Source organism: Callionymus lyra, chromosome 19 (genome assembly GCF_982586985.1).
Source record: "Callionymus lyra chromosome 19, fCalLyr1.hap1.1, whole genome shotgun sequence".
NCBI classification, from domain to species: Eukaryota; Metazoa; Chordata; class Actinopteri; order Syngnathiformes; family Callionymidae; genus Callionymus; species Callionymus lyra.
In genome coordinates, this window is record NC_141836.1 from 9,948,810 (window position 1) to 9,972,678 (window position 23,869).

Here is a 23,869-nt window from a genome sequence, read left to right on the forward strand (position 1 = left end):
CTCAGGCTCAGTTTGACAGACTGACCTAAGTGACCCAAGTACTGGCTCAACCCTCAATTTAAGTAGAATGTCTTAAATATTTAATCATTTTTTTACCAATTTAACATGAATCAGCTTTTTATTTAATTAAATTTAATTAAAATGTTGTCCCATCAAACAGATGTTTAGTCCTTTAACTAAGGTTCATGTCTTGTTGAAGAAAACACAGCAGCGTCCGATCAAAGCAACAAATGTGGTTCACTTGGATGCAAATGTGAGGCTGGTTTGCAAATATGAGTTCCAATGAACTGTCGCGCTGATTTTACTTACGGTTCGCTCTTGCAGAATTTAACTGTAACCAAATAAGTCGGCAGCTCAGAGGTGAAGGGAAGTCAGGAATATATTTGTGTGTTTTATCAGTGATTAAACTTTGGTTAAGACATTGTCAATATAAGGTACTATCGCCATCTATAGATCATAACCAGGAGTTTAAAGGATTAACCTTATTTTGTAAAGTGGAACTGTTGTCCAAACATATGACAGTTTTCGGACCTAAACATACAGTATGGCTGTGTTAACCAATGATTAAATACTTCTGCTTTTTACTTAATCACATGTAAATACAATTATATAATTTTTTTCTGAGTGTGTGTTTGAAAACAACATTATTTATTATTTTTTTAAAGAGAAACCATTGACTTAATTTAGCTGCAATGTCTTAAATATCCTGTAGATATTTTTCAAAACAAAAAAAAACACGCAAAACGTGATGCTGTACTGTAGTAACAAGTATATATGTGTAGTATTGTCGAGTACTTACAGACCACATGACTCTTAACAAAGTCGTAACTGCTTTCATTTGTTTTGAAACCAAAATACGGCCAAACATCCGCTCTAAAAGCTGCTGGAGTCGACTGTATCCTCTCGTCCTCAGTAATCGGCAGGATTTAGTTCCTTTAGCTGCAGAAGACTAAAAGACTGCTGTCATCTAGTGGCCGGAGGTTTAATTGCAACACAAAAATTAACAAATGCTGTGAAACTGCTTTAATTTGTCTTGAAACCAAAAGTTGCTGGAGTCCACTGCATCCTCTCCTCCGCCAGGTTCTCGCAGGATGTCAATTTTCTTTTAGCTGCTGCGGGTGTAACGACTCCTAATTTCCACACACAAGTGAACACGGCGTTAATATATGTCCATTTCGAGAGTCATCTGTATCCTCTCATGCTCAGTCATCAGCGGGATCTCGCTGTAACTACAGCTGCGTGATGACGGCTGCCATCTAGTTTCCGGTAGTTTAATTGCGACACAAAAAATTAACAAACGCTGTAAATATTTGCATGTTAATTAAAAAATATGTTTTAATGTATACACTTTTTAAAATATAAACCATAAAACAACTTTGATGAAAATAAAATATGAATAAAATATATATAAATAATAATAATCAATTAAGTGCTGTAACTGCTTTCATTTGTTTTGAAACCAATATGTCCATTTCGAGAGTCGACTGTATCCTCTTGTCCTCAGTCATCACCGGGATCTCGCTGTAAGTACAGCTGCGTAATGACGGCTGCCATCTAGTTTCCGGTAGTTTAATTGCGACACAAAAATAAACTAATGTTATAAATATTATAATGATAATTGTAAATTTAAAAATATATTTTAATGTACACAATTTTTTTTAATATAAACCATAAAACAACTTTGATGAAAATAAAAAAAAATAATCATAAATAAAGTGCTTTACATACAATAACGGATCAGGACACATGACTTTTGACAAAGTCGTAACTGCTTTCATTTGTTTTGAAACCAATATGTCCATTTCGAGTGTCGACTGTATCCTCTAGTCCTCAGTCATCGCCGGGATCTCGCTGCGTAATGACGGCTGCCATCTAGTTTCCGGTAGTTTAATTGTGACACAAAAATGAACAAACACTGTAAATATTTATGGGCTACTTAATAGATTATCCCATTTTATAAACACTTTATTGAAATATTAACCTTAAGAAGTATGATTTATATGCTATAATATCGATGCCGTATCTTTGGGAAAAGTAATTTATTTTAATCTGACTCTCCTGATAGTTAAGTTGTTTAAGATAAAGAATAAACAGTTATAAAGATACTTCTAGTAATATGTTATCAGAGAGACATCATCGAACTCTTCCTGTTAGGGTCAGTAAATAGAAACGTTGTTTGGCCGTCAGCAGACATTGGTAACAAATACTTCAAGAAATATCTTAAGATGTTTTTATTTGTTCAGGCTTTTCCTTGATTTTCTAGAACTCCTGTTGTTTTATCAGTTGTATCTTGATCTTTAAAGTATATACTTTATTGAATATTGTTTTGATTGTTTAAGCGCTTTGTGACCCTGGTCTAGAAAAGCGCTATACAAATAAAAATGACTTACTTACTTACTTGTTAAGTTTAAAGACTTAAACAAAAAGATTTAAATAAACAATGTTGTATTTGAACACGACAAACACACACGTATTTGCTCTCCAAACGAAATCACGCCTTGTGTTTGAGCAGCAGGTGAACGCGACTCACCAAAGATGGCACTATTTTCTTCCTTGGAAGGAGATAAAAACAAAAAAAAGTGGTCGCTCGACCACCACCGTTGCGTGGTGACGCGACGCGAGCGTGCGCACGACGTGGGGTTTCCCAGACCTGAGTGCAGGGTTTACCGCGCCCATCTCTGCTGTTTGATGGCCGCAGGAAGAAGAAGCCGCTGAGATTCTGGCGTGAAGGAAGACCAAAAAAGAGGGACGGAGGGAACGACGAGAAAGGGACTTGTTTTTGGTTTTTTTGGGGTGTTATCCGCAGTCGGGAGGTTTTTTTTTCGCCTTGATAGAAGCGCGGTTGGACTCTTGTTTCTTCGGGTGAACGCCGCCTCTCCTCGCCTCCTCTGTGCCGGTGCTTCTCCCCCCCCTCGGCGGGTCAAAAAAACTGGGGAGTGCCGCTCCTCGGTAGCTAATCTAGCTCAGTCCCCGAAGCCGAGAAGAAGCTTTTTAAATTTCCGCTCCTTTTTTCCAGTCAATGTGATTTAAACAACAGACACTGAACGCGTGGTAAGTTATTTTGTATTTTTATCACTAAATAACATGTTTTTGTGTCGGGGTGGAGGAGGAGGTGGAGGAGGGGGGGGAGAAACGCAAAGGCGTTGTTGTGCGGTTAAGCTAGCCCCGAACCCAAAAAGAGGGGTTAAATGCGTTGTGTTAGTTAGTTAGTTCTAACTAGCTGGTGACAGTGGGTGGTTAGTGACTGGTTAGTGTTGAAGAAACAACAAATAAACACGACAATATTTATTTATTGTGTGTTTAGCTTAAAAAAAAACCCGCAATGGTTAATTAGCATGACTTGGCTAACGTCCGGCCTATTTTTTTTTATATAACTAAACTCTTAAACTATATCAATACTATTAATATATATATTGTGTTATTCGTGTTATAAAATGGCGTTTTTTTGTCTTATTATCCAATAACTGGATTCGTTGGTTCACTGGGCCCCCATTTCACATCACGATGAGCTAATTTTCCCCCTTTTCTTTAAATACAACAAAGCTAGTTCATATTTTTTAATATATATCACTTGTATTTATATTTGTGCTCACAGGAGCTTGTGTGTCGTCTTGTTGGTGGTGGTCTTTTAAGAAAAAGAGGGGAGATTTGTGGAAGCATCCAGTGCAGAAATGACAACGATCGGAGTCTAAAAATGGCTACTCTCCGCCAACAGACATCACCACCCCCACTCTTCCTAGCCAGTTAGCCGAGCCAGTTAGCAGCAGCGGCGGCCGCAGCCCAACACTCTGGAGCCGATACAGTTATTTATTTATATTCTTATCGATCTCACGGGGAGGAGATCACGTTTTTTAAGCAGGATCCGTTAAAAAAAACACGTATCGATGTGTGCGAAGGAGGCAAGAGTAAAAAGGCTGGTGTAAATGTTAAAAAAATATATATATAATGGTGAAAGTGAAATGTTAACGTCAGGTTAAAATGGAGGAAGGACAATAACATGTAAATATGATACTTGAATACAACAAGATGACAAATTATATATATACAATATTAATAGGTAAATAAGATCTGAGATAACATGTTAATGTGAGGGGCGAAAGCTTGTATGAACACAATACTTAATCGAATATAATCTTTAAAAACAAAATATGTAAAATAATAACAGGATACTTGAATACAATACAAATAATCTGATTATATTAAATAGAGGTTAAAAAAATGCGAGATAAAATGTTAACATGACATAAAAAAAGCTTGAGATATAAAACATTAACACGAAGTTTAAATACAATAAGATACACATCTGATGGATATTAAAATATCAACAGGAGACAAAATAAATGAAATGAGTTAAAGATCTGAGATAAACGAAGAATTCTAGGAGGCACAAATAAAATGGAAAATCTTGGATCTATAATATAAACAGGATACAAAATGAAAATTAAATAAAAGGCTATGTAATAACGGGCAGCTAAAATAAAATACAATTTGATTTAAAAAAGAAGAACAATCTTGCATATAAAATATATACAACAGTATACAAATCTGATGCATTATATATCACAATGATGAAATTAGAAAACAAAATAATATAACACTCTTTCATTATTTTTTAAAATATAATATGAACATTTTAGGATGCTATAGTAATGTAAATCTTTGGTCAATCATTTTAATGACAATTGGTCCACTATGAAACTGTTTTCCTAAAATCTATCCTATAATAGCTAACCAACTATGTGTGGACTTGTAGGTTGTGTTATTTACTTTCCCCAAAAAGTTATTTCTCTATTGTTATAACTGACTCATGCTAGCGAAGTCATTTGACAGCATTATGTATAATGTACACGGTGAAGTGTAGTTGGATTTACCGACATCACTTCTGTTCTCAACCTTGGCAGACAGTCAAGCGTTGCTTTAATTAAAGCTGTAAAAAAAACGAGATTCCTCTAATTGGATTTAGTCAATCTGGTTATCTCGGTCCCAGGTCTTGAGATGTTAGCAGCCAACACTGACCAGCTCAACAGCCACAACAAGCGCACAACTAACACTCTTCTTTTTTGTTATTCCAGTGTGTGTTGTTGGGGTTTTTTTTTAAGCAAGTTTCAAAAGTAGTTTGACATGTAATCACGATGACAATGTGTCATGCAGATGGTGCTTCTGCATTAAAGTAGAGATCTGCTCCTCGACAATAATTGACATTTAAAAAAAGGATTGTTGGAACTATTTGTGTGTGTTGATTTTCGCCAGAATGCCCCCTCCCTGCTGCTGCTGCTGCTGCCTCCTCGAATGAATGGGTTCCTGTATTCAGGCCCCAAGCAGCTGCAATGAACAAGATGGCGTTCAAAGCCTTTTTTTTCATCACCGCCTTTTCTCAGACTTGCGAGAGACATCTGCCCAGCATCGGACGGGCTTAGGCTTGGCAGGCCGCGTTTACCTGTCGTGGGAACCATAAACCAAATGAGATCGACGTACGTTCGAGCTTGTGTAAACGGGATGTGTTCAGGAAAGGGATGAAGGCGTGTGGAGGAGCAGATGTAGGACATCGTGGTGTGGGGCAGGGCGGTTGTACTTCTCTAGACTGTGAACCCTGAAGGATTACATCGTATTTTTAAGCCTCTGTCGTCGTATACAAATTAATTTTTTGTAACCTTTTTATTTCAAGTAATGTCTGCAGCGTAATTCTTTACAACCGATCGACGGTGAGAAAACGTCGCCACCATGACAGTCACTCGGGAACCAGCGTACATTTCTGAGTATTATATCGATGCTCGGAGATTAATGTCTCTGAAAAGCCCGTACGAGTCGCTCCACTTTCAATGGACCAGTGTTCACTCCGGTTGATTAACGCATTTTCAAAAATGTAACCACTGACCTATGTTGTTGTTTTGCAAAGAGGGATTTTTTTTATTATCCGGCTAATGTTGGACGTTTCGTAATCCATAAATGCAGAATGTAAATGGGATTACATCTTAGTCTGTGGGTTTAGCACATCTGGATTATAAAGCTTTGGCTTCTGGGTTGAGCTTTGAGGTAATTGAAGTTGGTTATGCGCGGAATATTCCTTTTAAATGTTTTGGCGACTCTTATCACCAATAGAAACGCATGGATTAGGGAAAAAACGAAAATGTTTATATATAATATAAAATTAATCTCACAAGAAAGTACAACAGCCTTTTCCCCCCCCGAGACAAACGTCTTAATCTTTACAATTATTGGGTTTAATTTATAGTTTACGACATTGTCAAAAAGTAAATGTATACATAATAATATTGGTCACAGAAGTAAAACTACTCGAAGCATGACCATGGTAATTCCTCGAATTATCATCTGCACTTTAAACGTATAAACATAAATATTTTTAGGTTGACTTAATGAATTGAATCAGTTTTAAAGTCGCTACGTGCGCTACTTGATTTGTCCATTATAGGTTTTACAGGCGGCAGGAAATCAATAAAACAAATCATGGTTAAAAATCCTACGCTTCCCGTCGGCCATGAAGTCAGAAGATTGTATCGCATGTGGCTCTACATTTTGACCCCGTGTTGATGACCGCTGCACTCTGGGGTCACGGGTGTCCATTGACGCACACGTGAAATGAAAGCAGACCCGTGTGCTGTTTGTGTGTATTGGTACACAAAGTTGTGTATGAGGCTGCATTTAAGTACTTTAGTTGGGGTGCCAATCCATTGCAGGTGATCGTGCTGTTAGCCATTTTCATTTAACCAGTTTTTAAATCTCTTTTTTTACAACAAAAAAAGGGTTTAAGACCTTATCCATTTTCTTAAATTTTTTGACCTTTTGGCCATCATTAAAATGGTGGCCGTTCATCTTGGATCATAGATGTTTCTGCCTTTTTTTCAATCACTCAAAAGGAGAGTAAACATGTATGTGATTGCTGAATTTGGTGAGGTTTTTTGGATACAAGCGTTTTAGATTGTTCTTAAGATTGTTCTCAAACGGCTGACAACATTAAGTTCTTGATGAACTTCTTAGATTTATTTGGTCTTTATGTTATGGTTGTTCCTGGGAATTATTGAAACTGAGTATTATATTCCTCTCTATTGTACACAGGATATTGTTTACTTTGAGAATGTATTTATTCATTACTACAGTTCTTGGAAGTCAAATCATTTTTCTTTTGGTTGACACTGAACTATAATGGTGTGATGCCATAATTGAATTTGTTTTGCCAGATCTGGCTGGTTTTCTTTTGGTCAGAAAATTGTAATCAAATGTGGTTTTGGTCTCCGATAAATTTACAGCTCTTCACCCAGCAGCACCTTTCTAAGAACACAGTGGTCTTTAAAAAAAAACTTAAATCTTAACCAAATGATCCAAAGGAACCTTGAGGTTCTGTGTGATTTACATCAAAGTGTAAATTGTACTTTTAGTGCTCACCGAAACTTGTCGGTGACTGATGGCGTGAAATAGACTTCAACAACGTTCTTAGGTGTACTTCTCTACTATTTATTGTAAAGTTTCAGTAGTTGGAATCAATTATTATTGTGTAGTAAAAGGTCAACGACTACATTTTCCATACTTATTCATCTCACGCTTGCTGTTGTTTTGTTTTATCTTGAGGCTCTTATTGATCGACACGCTCTGGAACATGTGAACAACAATATAACCAAAGACGACTTGGAGAGGAACCTTATGAATCGGGTCCTTGTTTGCACACACTGTTGGAAGGAGTTGGTAAAAGACGGACGTTTCGATGTTTGTGGTGTTTCAATACCTGCCACATATTTCACCATTTTTGGAAACAACTTCTACTTGCTCCAGATGAATCCGTGTTGGAAACTCTTGGATGTATTAACATGGATTGTTAGATTTGTGTTCTTTTCATTGGCCAGCATTAGTCGAGCAGCACAACAGTTTTGGTTTTGTTCACCATATGACAAAACCATCTTCTTGTTTGGTGCAGTTAAATCCAACATCGAGGAAGTGTTATATACAAACTCAACAGACCGGCTGTAAAATGCCAACTATGCACGACATCCTAAAAGGGTTTTGTGAGGGCATTTATTTAGGTGGAGCCTTGAATACTAAAATGATAATAAAGTTTGGCATGTCATTTCTTTCCCATTGCTTCTCTGTGAAAGAGTGAAACTGTCTTTATTTATGTAACTCGGTGCAAAATTGTACCCAAAAACAAAAAAAGAATTGTTGTGCCAAAACAACTTGATATGCTTTAGGATCTAATAATACATCTTAAATTGTGTACACCCAGAGCCCTTAGGATGAAATGAAGATGAATAGAAAGTGTTGTACGTATGCAAGAGAACACTATATTCCATTTATCCGTCATAAACGATTTAGTTCAAAGAACCTCGCCGTGGTCCTGTACCCTTTGAATACTCTTCACGTTGGACATTTCACGTTTGGTTACTGCGAGATGCTAATGGTGACATGGAGCCAGAAAAGGTTCTGCTGCCGTTTCTCAAGAAGTCTGCTTTGGCTAAATAGTTGACCTGTCAGCACCCACGACTTGAACTGTTACTTTATTTATACTTCTCGCCTAAGAGTTCGCTGCCTCCAGATTAGTAACCAAACGGAGAAGGTTGATGACAAGAAAAGCCTACATGGGCCGTGAAAGATGTCACCCTTTTTTTTTTTTCTTCGCAAGACCTGGTTCTCTCCATTAGTTAGTGTTCAAACGAGAAGGTAGTGGTTTCTGTTAGACGTTGACTAAATGAATTAAATAATAAATGATTCCCAGCGATGGACAAACAACATTTCAGTGGCCTTTCCTGAAGACGGATATGATCAGAAGTGTGTCAGATCGTGCACACTCATGGTTGCCCGGGGATTCTGCTCCACTTTCAATGGAGCAAAATGGGTTATTGACCCTGAAGGCTTTTGATTTCCAATTCAGCTTTCCTTTGTAAGACCCACAAAGATACTCTTCTTGGTCGCAGTGAAAGACGCTTGTTGGTCAACGTCGAGTCAACCACGCTCATATTTGTATTACTCAAGTGGCCATTCAAGGCTTATCCTCGTCCCTGCCCATTCACAGAACTGATGTTTGGATATTTTATTATTCATTTTTATAGCAATGTGATGATAAACCGTTTTCTGTAGCAAGATATTAATATGCACTGCTGGTATACATTCCATTCTATGTGTATATAGTGTGTAAATATAGCAAAGATCAGTCTTTGTCTCGACTCGAAGGAAACAAATGCACAAGGGTTAAAGAATTTAAACTTAACTTACTTGATTACATTTATGTAGTTTGTTGCCTATTAGCTTTGCTTTTGTTTGTTTTTATATTAAGCTCCATTCTTGAAAAACGTCTTGCTGTCTGGGGTTAAAGATTTCTAAGAAGGTGAAATTGTTTATTTTAAACCATGTAGAATGTTAACTGGCATGATAAAGTTGGTTTCCATGGATTTATTATTCAATAAAATAAGTGCCGCTTTATAACCCAAGTCTCTTCGGTAATTGACCGTAAGACAAATATACAGTGAAACGTTTGTTAATTTTCATTCACATAAGTATCTGTTGAAGAAAAAAAAAAAGTTGAACCAAATAGCTGCTATATAATACAGCAGCATTAGCACTATGGACACCGACAAAGCGCCTTTAGTGCCAAAGAAGTGTGTAAATTGACCTATTTTGGAATGAGAAAAAAAAAATTGGTCCCAAGTAGCACATGGCAATTACAACCACCAGTATGTCAAGCGAGCCGAGCTCCAGTGGACATCTCTGCCGCTGTGTTTGAGAGTTTAACTCCATATAAGCCAGATACATAATGGCTCTGCCAAATAAAACGGTTGCATATTTAGGTTATCAAGCTAGATGTATATATTTTTATACTTCTTTAAAGTATTTACATCATCTTTGATGACTTACTGAAGGTTTTCCTTTTACAATTTAATAGTTGAACAAATATGTATTATTCATTTTTGATTTTGCATCAATTTATCTCCTTTCATCACAACATGGAGAATGGTTTATATGTTGATTGTATTGTGTTGGTCATACTGTGTTCAGTGAATAATGCAAAAGAAAATAAACCTTAGAAAAAAAATAAGTTACATGCTAAATCCTAGATTGTCTTCCCAAAATTCTTTAGTCTTTTGATTGGAGCAGGGAATTACAAAAAGACAAATGACTCTGAATTTTAATGTCTAGGCTTTGAAAATAACATTTATACACAGTAGATGTCACTTATAGTATGGGGTGAGAAAACAAGTATAGTCATGATTAGGTTTTGGCAGAACTCTGCAAAAACAAACAAACACATTTGATATAGATATTTGCTATCATGAAAGTAAACATCAACATTTTTCTATTAACAAAATGGATGTATAAGAAGTTCCTGATCAAGTTCCCTGAAGATCTCAACAATGATCCAAGTTTCTTTAGTCAAATTAAAGGCTAAAACATGTCAATAAACGACGACAAGTAAACTCTTTTTCATGAACTGCTGGGAAACGAACATCATGTGACATTGTTTTTCCTCCGTCTCTGGCGTGTGCCCTCACGAGGCAGGGGAACATATTCAGTAGCAAATAGAGTAAATTGTACTCGCTAGTGGTGCCTACGCACAAGAGAATACAAATATTGATGTTGATTTTAAGGACATATTTTGGAACAGAACTGTGTTAGGAACTGTAGAGATTTGAGAATAACACCATGGCTCAGTCATCATATTATAGCATCTTTCATCCGTCAACATTCATGTCTTATTTTTACTACTAGATCCTTCACTATTGTGCCTGCCTTAAGTTTCCAGAGCCACATAGCTTTGTCCTCTGAGCTTCACTGACAAAGTGAGCCGCATTAGATCGAGCTTTTAAGATATGTCTTTGAGCCATCTTCTTCTGTCCTTTTGATGCGCATCACTAGCCCCCTTGTTCCATCCAACTCTCTGACCTGGTTGTGTTTAAGCTGCATTTGGCCACGCATTACTTCCCACAAGCACTTAGATGGACCCCCATCCCTCCCCAACCCATCACTCACTGATCCACCCACGATTAATCGGAGAAAAGAATGTTTCAATAAGAACGTCGTACAATAAGATGTTTTAAAACATACGCTTGCCTTAAGATCCATGAAATGCATTAAAATACCTTCATTTGTTTTATGGAGTAACCGTATAATAGAAAATATTTGTACCAATATTTCTGGTCGACTGGTGGAACGTCCTGTAGTTTTGTTTGCCCTCATTGTGGATGTTGGTTTCAAGTGGATAGTGAAACTGGTTGAAAAATGGATGCTTAATAAATGTTGCAAGAATGTGAAAGTAGAAGGATTCGACTTTAAAACCCGATGGCCGGCTCCCCTTAAAAGCTATTTTATCCATACTTGGATGCACATTTGTGTGCAGAAAGAGGAGCTTTAAGATGTTTTGTGTATGCCTTCATTTTACTGCCCACAGTCCATGTGGCTTGTCACACGGGCTGCATCTCATATCCATCTGAGCTGCGACTTTCTCCGTCCTTGTCCAGTGGAAGCTTGTCTGCTTGGAGCTCTATTTTTGTCATCGCTGCGACACGACTACTGGTATACATTTAGAGGAAGTAGAGCAAACTAACACAATAAACGCCTAGTTCCCTTTGTAAGTAAAACGGTCTCCACTTGTGAAGAAAGGAAGAAGCAAAACCAATATCAGTGGGTCACCCCTTCCCCTGCTTGTGATCAAACAAAGGTCGACCCGTGCGGAAAGTTTTGTGTGGTGGGTGTGCGCTTAATTTCTTCTGTTTTTGAAGATGAATATGGATAATAAATACTGGATGATCCACCAATGCTCAGTGATGATCTTCTAGTGGAGGTTATATCAACTCATGGGAGGAAACTTATCTTCTTCTATAGTCTTTCTAATTGAAAAACTAAGGAATATCTGTTAATTTTCCTTGATTTACATGTGAGATCATTTTGTTTTCAATTTGCTTCAATATATGTCACTTCATTTTGTTAGTTTTGGGATTTAAAAGATGACTTTTATTAAGGGTGTAACAATGTAGATAACTCACGATTTGATCTCCTTCGACTTCAACCCACAGTAGCCCAATTTCCTTTGTTACCCTCTAAGTTGTCGGCACCAATGGCGATCGTTGTTAACCCGGGCCCCGAACAATCCGCTATTGAAGTCATAGTTACGATACCGTGGCGATATTTGGCCCACGATGATGATAATACGACATCTGCGATATTTTATGTATTCGTCAGCGATATACAGTATATGATTATGTGACCGTGTCTTGTATTTTTTACAACACCTCTCACAATGTTCAAATAAATGGCAAATGTTGAGGTACTCTGGGTAATACTTCAAGCTCTTCCAGAACGCTCACAGTCTACTGTCTACACCGTAAGAGCTCGCGATGTTAGGCTTCAATACAAGATGGACTTTACATACAAGCAATATGGAGGCTTTTTTTTTTTAACGTATTTCTATGTCGATGTGGTTGGGTTAGGCAAGGTAACGAAGCGTATTTCTAAAGTACTCGTACTGTCACCATATCCGCTATATGTTTAGACAAAAGGGAGAAAAGAGAAGGGAAACACCCCGCGAAAGGAAATGCCTGCTCAGAGAAGTTTCTTGATCAAAGTATTGGCTGCGATGCATCTTTGTTTTATTATAGCCATTTGTTTGACAATCATAAAACCCTTGTTCAAGAGTGTATCTTCGGTGGTTGAAACCGTTGGGCAGGTTACTGGTACGAGTACAGCAGCTGGTGTAGAGGCAGGATTGTTAATAATTCATGCCACTACTGCAGCTTGAGTTTACAGATGCATTCATGGTATATTCAGTTTGTTGTCTTGCTTGAAAAAGAGGATATTTCAACATCTCTTTTTTTTTTTTTTAGATTTTGCAGGATCATATAAGACTGAACAGGTTATCTTGTATCTTCATCAGACATGTTTGTTTTTAAGTTCGCTACAGCGAGTGCAGTCCAGCACTATTGATGTAATATTGTTTTAGCACATCCTGTATGTTCCACTTGACATTTTCTGGTCCAGTGCAGTTTTTAAATACCTCCCTGGTTAAACAAGTGTATCTAAATGCATTGTACGAATCCTTACATTGTACAAAGTATAACAACACCGTTTTTTGGGTTTAACCCGTGTATTGTCTCAGGGTCAAGGTGACCCAAAGGTCAGAAAACAATGTGTTTGTGGTATCCCCTTTTGTTGCCTCTGGTTCAAGGTGAACGACCTCCACCACTGCATATGTCTTTCTGGAAGCCATGGAGGTTGTTCACCTCAACCCAGAGACGACGACACAAGGGATACCACAAACACATTTGTTTTGGGGCCTTACGGTCACCTTGACCCTGAGATAACACTGGGTTAAAATGCTTTTTAAAAGTATTAAAGTAGAACTAAAACAATACTAACTGTCCCCCCCCCCTACTTTTCTGATAACAGGTGAGATATTTTGTATTCTAGAATGTTTCTTAAAAAGAAAATAGCCTTTTTTATATAAAATCATTCAATCACATTAAGAAAATAACTTTCATAATTCAAGAAGAATTCCAGAAATCCTCCACTCAGTCCAACTTGGCCGCTGAGCTTTTACCACAAGCCCTCCAAGACTCGCTGCATTCCTGAGTTTTATTCTCCCGTTGTTACCAGAATCTTACTTTGTCATTTTTTAGCTGTGGACTTTTGCAATATATTTGTATGACCTTTCATTGTTTTTCTAGTATAGGGTGATGAATCCCCAAGTTTTTTTTCAACATGCATAAATAATTAAATTGTATACTACATTGTAATACTACATAAAACTACATTGTGTTGTAGTGCCAGGTTTGTTTTTTAGATCATTAAGAAAGAAAAAGTGAGTTATCTATATATATACGTATATAGTTTTGTTGACAGGCTTCTGCTACCATGCCTGTCGACAAGAGTTTTACCGCTCGAGTAAACATATACTTCTGCTCAACCCTCTCACCACATAACCAAATCAGTTGTCATGCGACCGTTCTTTTACACTTGTTTGGCACGTGTTGATTTCAAAAGAGGATATTGTAAACCGACACCACCCTCGGCTCACTATCGAAGGCCAGTGGAAACATGGCTCCTGGAGTTCTTGTAAGTTTCTCTCGAGGGTTTTATTTATTTCAGGATTCAAAAATGATTCTTCTGATGCTTTCATGTTTTCATTGTCCAAAAAAGGCCTAAAATTGAAACATGTATGTTGTAATGTTGCGTGTAGCTTAAGGGCATATTGAGGTCAAATAAACATTGTTGGATCTGGAAACAGGAGAGCTTATGTTTAAATATCGTCGGATTAAAATAAAATTGTGAAACAAAGCTACACAATAAAAAACTCTCCTTGTGTCCTGTACATGTTTTGAGTCGGGAGTTCTTGCATAAGGGGTCAGCAGTTGTGCCGAGATCGTTATTGACGTGTGCCTTAAGCACAATGGAGTCGAATGTTATTCCGAACGACGACGGTGTTGACCAAAAAAAAACAAAACGTGCCTGTGATCTTCCATCTTGACGACTGGCGAGCCCGGTGCTCCTCGCTCCACTTTACCAAGGGGCTAATTAGTCGCTCGCCTCCCTATTGTCCTCTGCTTGTTCACTCTCATTAGTTTAATCTGGCTCTGTCCTCCCGTCGCTCCGGTGCCTCGATCCTCTTGCGCACTAGGACATCTCCTCGTCTTCTCCGTTCCTTATGTCATAATCGTGAGGTCCCATGTCCTCCACCTAATTTGTGTCCAAGATGCAAACACTGTGTGTTTTTATTTCTTCTGTTTCCTTATGAAGAAATAAAGATATTTAAGTCTAAACCAGAGTTGATCACTTATTTTAATGTATTTTTTTATTCTCGTTGGAGTCGTCGTGTCTTTGCCGAAAAGGAAGGAATGCTGCGTTTTGTGCGCTCGAGTGTGTGGTCAAGTCACACTTCCTCTCCTTGTCACTGCGTTGTGCTTGAGATGTTGCAGCTGATAGGAGTGGCTGGAAAATGTCTGCTTTCCTCCCTCCTCCATTCTCCTCCTCCCCCACCATCTCTCTAAAAATAGCAAGCCGAGCGAGCGAGAGGGAGGGAGGAAGAAGGCTGCAAAGTCGAAGCTTTTTTTTTTTTCTGTGGGGCTGCCATCGTTTTTCAACACTCCCACCAGCAGGAAAGAGCCCTCTGATTCATGCTACTAATGCTAATATTATTCAATAGCACATTGAACGCCCACCTTTTCTCTGCCTGTGAAAGCTGCCATTTTTTTTTTCATCTGGTTTTAAATCTGAGAAAAGGGATTGTTGGACACACAACTCGGATGCGTCCAAGAAATAACCCTAGAAGTTGAACCGTGTAGTTAAACGATTCAATCCCCGTAGTGATTCTCCTCGACAAGACTACTTACTAGTCGACGGCGTTCCGTACGATCGGGGAATAATGGTTGTTAACATATCTCGGCAGAGCGTTTATGGTCGGTCACAAGGAGAGTAATGGGCCGCATGAGCGAGAGCTGTTCAGCAAAAACATTACTGGGTCAACAAGTGTGAACATTCCTGCGTGCAGGGTTGACGGTCATATTGTGGCTGCTCTGCGACTTGTAAAACCAGTTCAACTTCAGCGCACTCCGCCTTAACTATAAAGTTTTTTTTGTACGTTAAGTCCAAACACGGCTTAAATCTGTTGCTTGTAAATACAGAGCGAAGCCCCCAGTCAATATTGATCGGTTCAATATTCGCGCGTATTATGTTCTGGTTATGATTAACGGGAGAATTATCTTTTTATTTCCCTCGCTCGTGAGTCAGTTGTTATACAATACCCTTAACAATGATATTATTTGCAGTGTCTTATAGCTGGACAATTTTAGTCTCGGATAAGCCGACTAATAGGCCCTCGCTGAGGTGCAGACATGTCGAGCGAAGCCGTCCAATCAGTGAGCGGTTGAGACGCTAGATATTTGGCGCCGTAGGTGCTGACATTCACTTCCCTTTTTCTCTGGACACAAACGGCAAGGTAAGCAATATAGTGACGTGTTTTTAGCTCGTTGAACGTCCAAAAACCTCTGTGGATTTAGGCGTAAGTGGATGTATAGTTTGATAGTTTAATTTTCTGTTGGATCTGGTTAATAAGTTTAGTTTAACCAAACCAAATAAGTTATAAAGAGGGTCATTCCATGTATAATGTGAAACTATGACTGACTTGTGAAGAAGTATTTCCTGTTTTTTTTTGTTTGACTTGAATGGAAATAGTTTTCACTTGTTGAAAGTGAAGGTGTTAACCAAAGGATTGGGGTCAGCGGGATAGCCACTGCTTTGAGGATCATCAGCAGGTTTTGTCTTAACCGGATTTGGCTGGAGGAGCTGAATCAACTGTGTCCCGGGATTACGGCAATGACATTGGAGGCAAGAGGCCTGAGCAGTGTCGGCGTCTTCACTCGTCTCCTCCGCTCGTCCGACGCAGGTTTCTTTTCGTCTCCCGAAAAAACGGTATCCTGGTGTCACTTGGTTGATAACATTTGAGCTTCACACCGTGGTGAAGCTTTACTTCATTGGGGTCCAACGTCTTAGCAGAGATGTGTCCAGATGTTTCGGAGGGAAAATGTTTATTTCTTGTATTTACTAGCTGTAGGTGAAGTTCGCTTGTGTTGACATCTGGGGGGGAAAAAAGGATAAAATGGTTATTGTTTGAAGTCTAAGGTTGAAGACTTTACACAAGTTTGTTCTTGTCGCCTCTTCCAGATTAGAGTCTACGCCGTGGAGTGAAGGAGACCACTAGAAGAGGAAAATGAGTGAACTGGATCAGCTACGCCAGGAGGCTGAGCAGCTCAAGAACCAGATCAGAGTAAGTGTCCTCAAAGAATTATTATTATTTTTTTACTTTTACTCCTGCCAGTTATTATGCAAGGTAAAAATAAATATGACATTTATCCTGTGGATTTGTATGGTTTTGATGGCATAATAGTTGGTGTTGCAGTCTAAAAATGTTTCTTTCTTTCTTTCGCTAGGATGCCAGGAAAGCATGCGCAGATGCGACTCTGTCACAGGTAAAACACTCATAATAAAGTAGTATATTTAAAGTCGGACATGCATGTAACGAATTCACTCTCGTCTTAATCCCGCTCAGATCACAGCCAACATCGACCCGGTCGGCCGAATTCAGATGCGCACTAGACGGACACTGAGGGGACATCTGGCTAAAATCTACGCCATGCACTGGGGCACTGACTCCAGGTAATCTCGTTTCGCTCCTTCCGGTCCATTATTTTAAATGTTTCGTCGTTTATTGCTCTCACGCACCGGAAACTGGGTTTGACACGAGTTGCCTTCGTTTTTCTACATTCAGAAATGCTTCTGTTGAACTTTTAATGCAAGTTTTCGTCCAACTTTAGCCCATAATAAGGGGGACGCTTGATAGAGTTAAAAGGCACAGTGTTTATTTTATAAAAAAACAATTTAAATTTCATTTACATCTTAAACATAAATTGTATCGGGGTTTTTTTAATGGTGCATTTATGTTCCTAATTTTTTTTAAATAAGATAAAATAAAGATGTAGGGATGTTAACCATACATTCACTTTGACTCATAAATGGAGGTAGTTATTATTTGAATAAATTCCGCTTAAAAACAAAAATCTGAATAGTCTAGTAAGTGTATAATAACAAGAAATAGTTGGTCAACAATTACATAGCCTTGCACGACGCCGGCTTCGCAGGTGTTTAAATAATATTCCTGTATTCAGGTCGTCTTCCTGCTAATCACAGATAGCAGTGTAATCATCTGGGTGAGCTCCTGACAGTGTAGTTAAGAAGTCCATTTTCCCCGCAGACCGTCTAATCCGCTCCTGCACCAGCGTGCATTGGGACCTGCTTCGCTGTGGTTACTCTCGATGGGGGGGCGGGAGGGGTTTTAACCAGTCTAGTGGGTCATCGTTACACAGGCTCCAAACTGTCCAATATTGAATAAAGAAGAGTAATTATGTGAAGTATTTTTGCCACAAACCTCATGAATCTAAACGCTACTTATGAATTATTTTAAAATCACCAGACCCTTTTTTTTTTTAATACATGACAAAGATTTGTTTTGATAAACATAACTTATTTTATCTTGCGTGGGCGTCATGTGATAGCGATCCACAGAATTGTATAACCCCGACAAAGCAGCCAATCACAGCCCAGATATTGGCACACTTTTACCGGCAAGGACCACGTTGGGTAACCGCGGCTGTTACTGCTTTTCTGGTTGTGAAACGAAATGCTGTAAAGTCCCAGACCGACGCCGAAGTTATCTGGAAGGGTCACGAACACGTGAGGTTACTGCGGGTTTTTTTTAATAATCTGTAGAATCTGAAGCTGCATTTATTTATCATTGAACAATGTGATACAAATGATTATTGACTCAAACCATTTGTTTACCCCCTCAGGCTTCTGGTCAGTGCCTCCCAGGATGGAAAACTTATTATTTGGGACAGCTATACTACAAACAAGGTAATAAAAGAAACAAAAAAAACTGATGTGGTGTCATTTAGTAATGATTAAAAGCCATCATTTGCTTTTAATCGTTACTGTTTTCAGCTGCTATGAAGCTCACTATAGTTAAGCTCTATTTAAAGAAGTAATGTGTGTATAATGTTAATTGAATTAGCTTTATAAAGGTTTTCCAGGGTGACTAGCTACCGGCGATTACAGGTGCTGATCGGACTTTTTCTTCTTCCAGGTCCACGCCATCCCTCTGCGCTCCTCTTGGGTCATGACGTGCGCCTACGCTCCGTCCGGGAACTATGTGGCGTGCGGAGGTTTGGACAACATCTGCTCCATCTACAACCTGAAGACCCGCGAGGGAAACGTCCGCGTCAGCCGCGAGCTGGCCGGACACACAGGTAAACATCACCCCGATCCTGGAGCGCCACTTTCGTGGGATCTAAATCACACGACGTCAGAAGCGAATTAGACATTTTTATTGAAGCAAAGTCTGTGTAAGATGGATTAGCCTTTTCTTCTTCTTTTTTTTTCTTTCTTAACCAGCAGACGCGTCACATGGCCGGCTCTTAAAAAAGGCAGTAGCTTGTGGAACTGTATTCCTGCTGCATACACCCAAATAGAACTGTTGTGCTCCGAGCCAAGAGGCACACATCTGATCAGTCACATGGTGCAGGAAGTGTGTCAGCATTTTAGCTTTTCTTCTCGCTAAAAGAAAAAAAAGGGGGGAGGAGGGCGGCGTTATCTTCTCTGTCTTACCCCAAAAACATGATATTTTTTGTAGAAATAAAGGGAGAAAAAGATCTTGGAAATATATATATATTCATTCGTTGTTTCCGCCTTGTTTTTCAGGGTATCTTTCCTGTTGTCGCTTCCTGGATGACAATCAGATTGTCACTAGCTCTGGAGACACCACCTGGTGAGTTTTGGAACTGCAACTGATGCAGTAGTACCACACCCCCATATCGCCACCACCCCGTTAAACGGACAGATCACCCGCTACAGTTGAATTGTGGCTTTGATGCAATTACCAAACGATTGTTATTGATAATGAATTATAAAAAAAAAACTAAAATGTAACTTCAGAGAAAGGTGTTGTATTTGTCGAGCTGTGGTGGTTTATTGTTCTTTTTTTCTTTTTTCTAAGCGCTCTCTGGGACATCGAGACCGGTCAGCAGACGACCACCTTCGCCGGCCACACCGGCGACGTCATGAGTCTCTCCCTGGCGCCCGACACCAGGCTGTTTGTCTCCGGGGCCTGCGATGCCTCAGCCAAGCTGTGGGACATCAGAGAAGGAATGTGCCGACAGACCTTCACCGGGCACGAGTCGGACATCAACGCCATCTGTGTAAGTGTCGTAGTTCAGCGCCGTGATTTAAGATGTCGGAGCCTGACTTGACGCCGGACCCTCTCCTCCCGCCACAGTTCTTCCCCAACGGCAACGCCTTTGCCACGGGCTCCGACGACGCCACCTGCCGGCTGTTCGACCTGCGCGCCGACCAGGAGCTCATGGTCTACTCGCACGACAACATCATCTGCGGCATCACCTCCGTCGCGTTCTCAAAGAGTGGACGACTCCTGCTGGCCGGCTACGACGACTTCAACTGCAACGTCTGGGACACTTTGAAGGCCGACCGTGCAGGTGAATCCTTCATTTAATGATCTGATGATGCGAGAGTGTGATTCTTAACGGTGTTATATAGTCGGATATACGATCGTATCGTAGCCGCAGGCTGGTAAACGTACGTCTGGGAGGCCAGCTGGATCTCCTGCAGAGATCAACCCGTGTGGAGACATGAATACTTTACAGTTATTGACTTCATAGTAGGACGAGGATCAGAGGAGGTCCTTTTCTGCGGAAGCCATTTCAAATCAACACGGGCGTATTCACTGCATCGGTGATGCTCTGAGATATTTATATATATAACTATTGCTCCCACATATTTAATCCAGCTAAGAAATCTAAATGATGCAAAGGTTAGATTTTTCTTATTGATCGTCCGACATCATGTGTCTCCAGGCGTGCTGGCTGGTCATGACAACCGGGTGAGCTGCTTGGGCGTAACCGATGACGGCATGGCGGTGGCGACAGGGTCCTGGGACAGCTTCCTCAAGATCTGGAACTAGTGTCTGAAGGTGAATAATTGATGAAGCGTCTCCCGTTTTATAATGATGACAATGGCTGTAGGTATTGATGGTGGGACCTGGGCAAAGTGTTTTTACTGCCACCTGGCGGTTGGCAAAGCAAGTGCAGAAATGTATGTGCTAGCTCACAATAATAACTGTATTTATATACAGTAGTACCTTTAACACACTCGGTGTCACAAGGTAACAAAAAAAAATTGATAGTTAAAAAATGTCATACTACAAAATAATGATAGTTATAATGATGTAATGAAAACTATAGTTGTTTAAAAAAATTATGGAATAAAAACTGTAAAATAATTAAAAGAAAGTAAAGAACCTATAATGAATTCAGTTAAGAGTTCAAATACGACATCAAGTAAAAGTTAAATATACTTGTGGTCATATAATTTAGTATAATGTATTCTATTTATAATTGTTTGTGTTTTTGCTTTAAGTACAAATATCCTAGTTTGAACTATGATAATGTTTTTGTTGAATTATGATTACATTTTTTGGGGGGGATTGAGTAAAAAAAAGTTTCTCAAAATGATACATTTTACTCCCAGGATTAATCTACTATATATTGAGTTGGTGGTGATAATAATAAACTGGATAAACACTTTAGTTTGTTTATTATTAATGAGTAAAATAAAGACAACCTGCCTCAATAAAGTAAGTGTTTGTTAACAGACGTCTCTCTGTGTCTCCTCAGGTGGCGCCTGGACTCCAAAGTTGAGTGGAAGACCATTCCAACATCACAATGTTCAATTTTATTGCATATCCAATCTCTTCAAAAATACCATGATACTGACTCAAAATCCCCACCCCCCCCCCCGACCCCACCCCCCCTGCAAACCATCAAGGGCAAAAATGATCTTTCTCTCTTTCTCCATCTATTTCTCTTTCTTTCTCATTTAAAAGAGCACAACTGTCTGTCACTCATTCAGCGACGCAAAACTAAAAAACGTTAAAGGATCTAAAAAATTATTAAGATTTAAACAAGTAGAAAAAAAAGTGCATTCCTCCCATGACCTTGGTCTGGTATCGCAGTATGTGAGAAAGTCCCCCCGACAGTTGGTCCCACCACCGAACACACTTGCTTCCTGTGTCTCCAGTACACACAGGTTTGAGTGAAGGTCAAACCACCACAGTGGTGGGACTCTGGACCGCTTTCGTCTGTTTTAGTTCTAGTTTTATTTTCCTCCTTCTGTCCACAAGATGTCCACCAGATGTCAGGCTATGTAAAAAATAAGGATCAAAAAGCTCTGTTTTATATCCTGGTCTTTACACATTTAAGAATGAGTTGAAAACCGAAACAAAAGCTCCAGACGGAGTCGTCAAAAGAAAGAAATCAGCTTTATCCTCCCGGAGAAATAAATAAAGGGAGAGAACTTTGCTTCGACAGGGAGTCCTCAAGCCACTCTTTTTTTTTTTTTTTGCTCCTTCTGTACATTTAGTCTCATGACTTTTCTCGTTTTCATTTTTCCAGTGTAGTCCACAAATCTTTGTTTGCACAAAAATTAAAGTTTGCATATATAGAATGTCTAAAATAAAAGAAGTAAACTAACCAAGCACATGCTGTTTATGATGATGAATGCTTGTTTTTAAAAATTATTTTAATTATTCTTACACCTTTTTTTTTTTTTTTTCCTGGTCTGGCCGCAGTCCAGACTAATGATCTGAAGATAACCCATCGGACCACCACTCATCCCTCCTCCCCACATGTTCTCACAGGCGTTATTTTCCTTTAGTTTTCGTTTTTCTTTCTCCCCTAAATTCTGTTGACCAAGGTGGGGGACCGGTGAGAGAGGACAGGGTGTGGGTCAGCAGAACCTCCACTTCAGCCCGGTTCTAATCTATTTTTTTTCCCCTCTCTCTCTTAAGCAGAGGTGCCCATTCCGTGCTTGGAAAATGCAGTTACTACTCTGTGAATGACATGTTGTATAAATCAATGTTTGAAAATAATGATATTGAAACTTTTTAAGTTAAAAACGGAAAAAAAAGATTTTGGTTGTCTGCCATGGGTGGGTTATCTCTTAGAATCGCATGCTGTAGAATTGCTTAAAAAAAAAGGTCTATATGGAATTAAGTCCTTTGATGTTTTCCTTTAAGAAAATAACCTGTTGAATATATCAATACAATGATATTTATATATTTTCTTTCCTTTTTCTTTTTTTTTTCTTCCCTTTTTGTTTGTTTTGGCTACTCTGTGCATACATGATTCAAGTCAAACGTCAAAGCTATGCACTCGAGGAGCAAAACCCTGCAACATAAAAATGGTTACTCGGTCCATACCTAGGAGGGATTCCACTAATAAAACGACACATGTATCCATTCACCCCGAAAACACACACGATGGAACAAATGCATTTTCATTCCTACTGTAGCAAACAAAGATTCCACTTACAAAAAAACATTTTATAACAGGTTCTTTTCTGTCCTTAAATAATGAAAAAAAAAAAAAGAAAAAAGAGAAAAAAAAATATTGCAGCATCTGAATGGCAGATTTTTCTGTTGTTCCCCCTTTTTTTCCTTGTAAACAAAGCCGCTCTTTCTTTAGCAGTAGTGACATTTTCCATTCTGTTTTTTTTTTCTCTGCGACATTCTGTACAAATAAAACTGTGCTGTAATTGTGCGTTAGGCCTGGAGTTGGCAAAATAAATGAAATTAAAACGTTAATTAAAATTCCCTTTCTTTTTTCTTTTTTTTTCCTCTCTTTCTCCATCAAATAACTGTAGAGCTCTGCACCCCCTCGCCCCCCCTTCCTTCCTTCCCTCCCTCCCCCCCACTATTCCCTTTTCACCTTTTGTATTTAATTTTAAAAGTCAGTCAGTGTACAACCGAAAGCTGGATGCAAGATAGAAACTATATTAAAATGTACTGTTATTTAAGATGTAATAAAAAGCAGTTTGAGATGACCTGCTGTGTTGAGTGTGATTCACTTAGAGTGGTTCCCACTGAAGCTAGAATGTTGCAGACTGTATGGTTTCTTGTAATTATGTTCAAGTCAAATAAACAATTTCTTATCCACGGTTATTTCGGCGTGGCTCGTCTGTACCGAACCCTCCAATCTCACCGCCCTTTTATCTCCTTTTTGTTTAAAAATATAGGTTTTTAATGATAAAGCTGTGATGATCATTAATTATTATCCATTTTATATCGTTTGACAACCCTAAACAAAATCTTAGACATAATATAGACGTCATTCTTAAACTGATAAGCTTTAAAATTGTGCAAAGATTACACCGTTTTTTAATCCCAGCGTCTATTCCGGGTGACAAAGGTCAAGGAAAAAAAAAAGTGGGTGTGTTGATGGGATTGCTGGTCCAATATGACGTCATCGCAGCGGCC

The 23,869-nt window shown here is 39.0% G+C and overlaps 1 protein-coding gene across 1 annotated transcript; it reads left to right on the forward strand.

Annotated features, from left to right (window-relative positions):
* Positions 1 to 2,691: 2,691 nt before the first annotated feature.
* On the forward strand, positions 2,692 to 23,549 carry LOC148059412 (guanine nucleotide-binding protein G(I)/G(S)/G(T) subunit beta-1). The gene is made up of 11 exons (XM_087782505.1): positions 2,692 to 3,051; positions 16,654 to 16,756; positions 16,920 to 16,958; positions 17,039 to 17,145; positions 18,336 to 18,399; positions 18,629 to 18,791; positions 19,243 to 19,309; positions 19,538 to 19,739; positions 19,817 to 20,033; positions 20,412 to 20,527; positions 21,231 to 23,549. The coding sequence occupies exons 2-10, from the start codon at positions 16,700 to 16,702 to the stop codon at positions 20,516 to 20,518; spliced, it is 1,023 nt and encodes a 340-aa protein (XP_087638631.1). The 5' UTR covers positions 2,692 to 3,051; positions 16,654 to 16,699; the 3' UTR covers positions 20,519 to 20,527; positions 21,231 to 23,549.
* Positions 23,550 to 23,869: the final 320 nt, after the last annotated feature.

What these genes read in the sequence shown, in the direction of transcription:
- LOC148059412 (XM_087782505.1), top strand. Translation starts at nt 16,700, where the DNA reads ATGAGTGAACTGGATCAGCTACGCCAGGAGGCTGAGCAGCTCAAGAAC. An exon ending in AGCTCTGGAGACACCACCTG is followed by an intron (nt 19,310 to 19,537) that starts GTGAGTTTTGGA and finishes CTTTTTTCTAAG; the next exon opens with CGCTCTCTGGGACATCGAGA. An exon ending in CGGACATCAACGCCATCTGT is followed by an intron (nt 19,740 to 19,816) that starts GTAAGTGTCGTA and finishes CTCCCGCCACAG; the next exon opens with TTCTTCCCCAACGGCAACGC.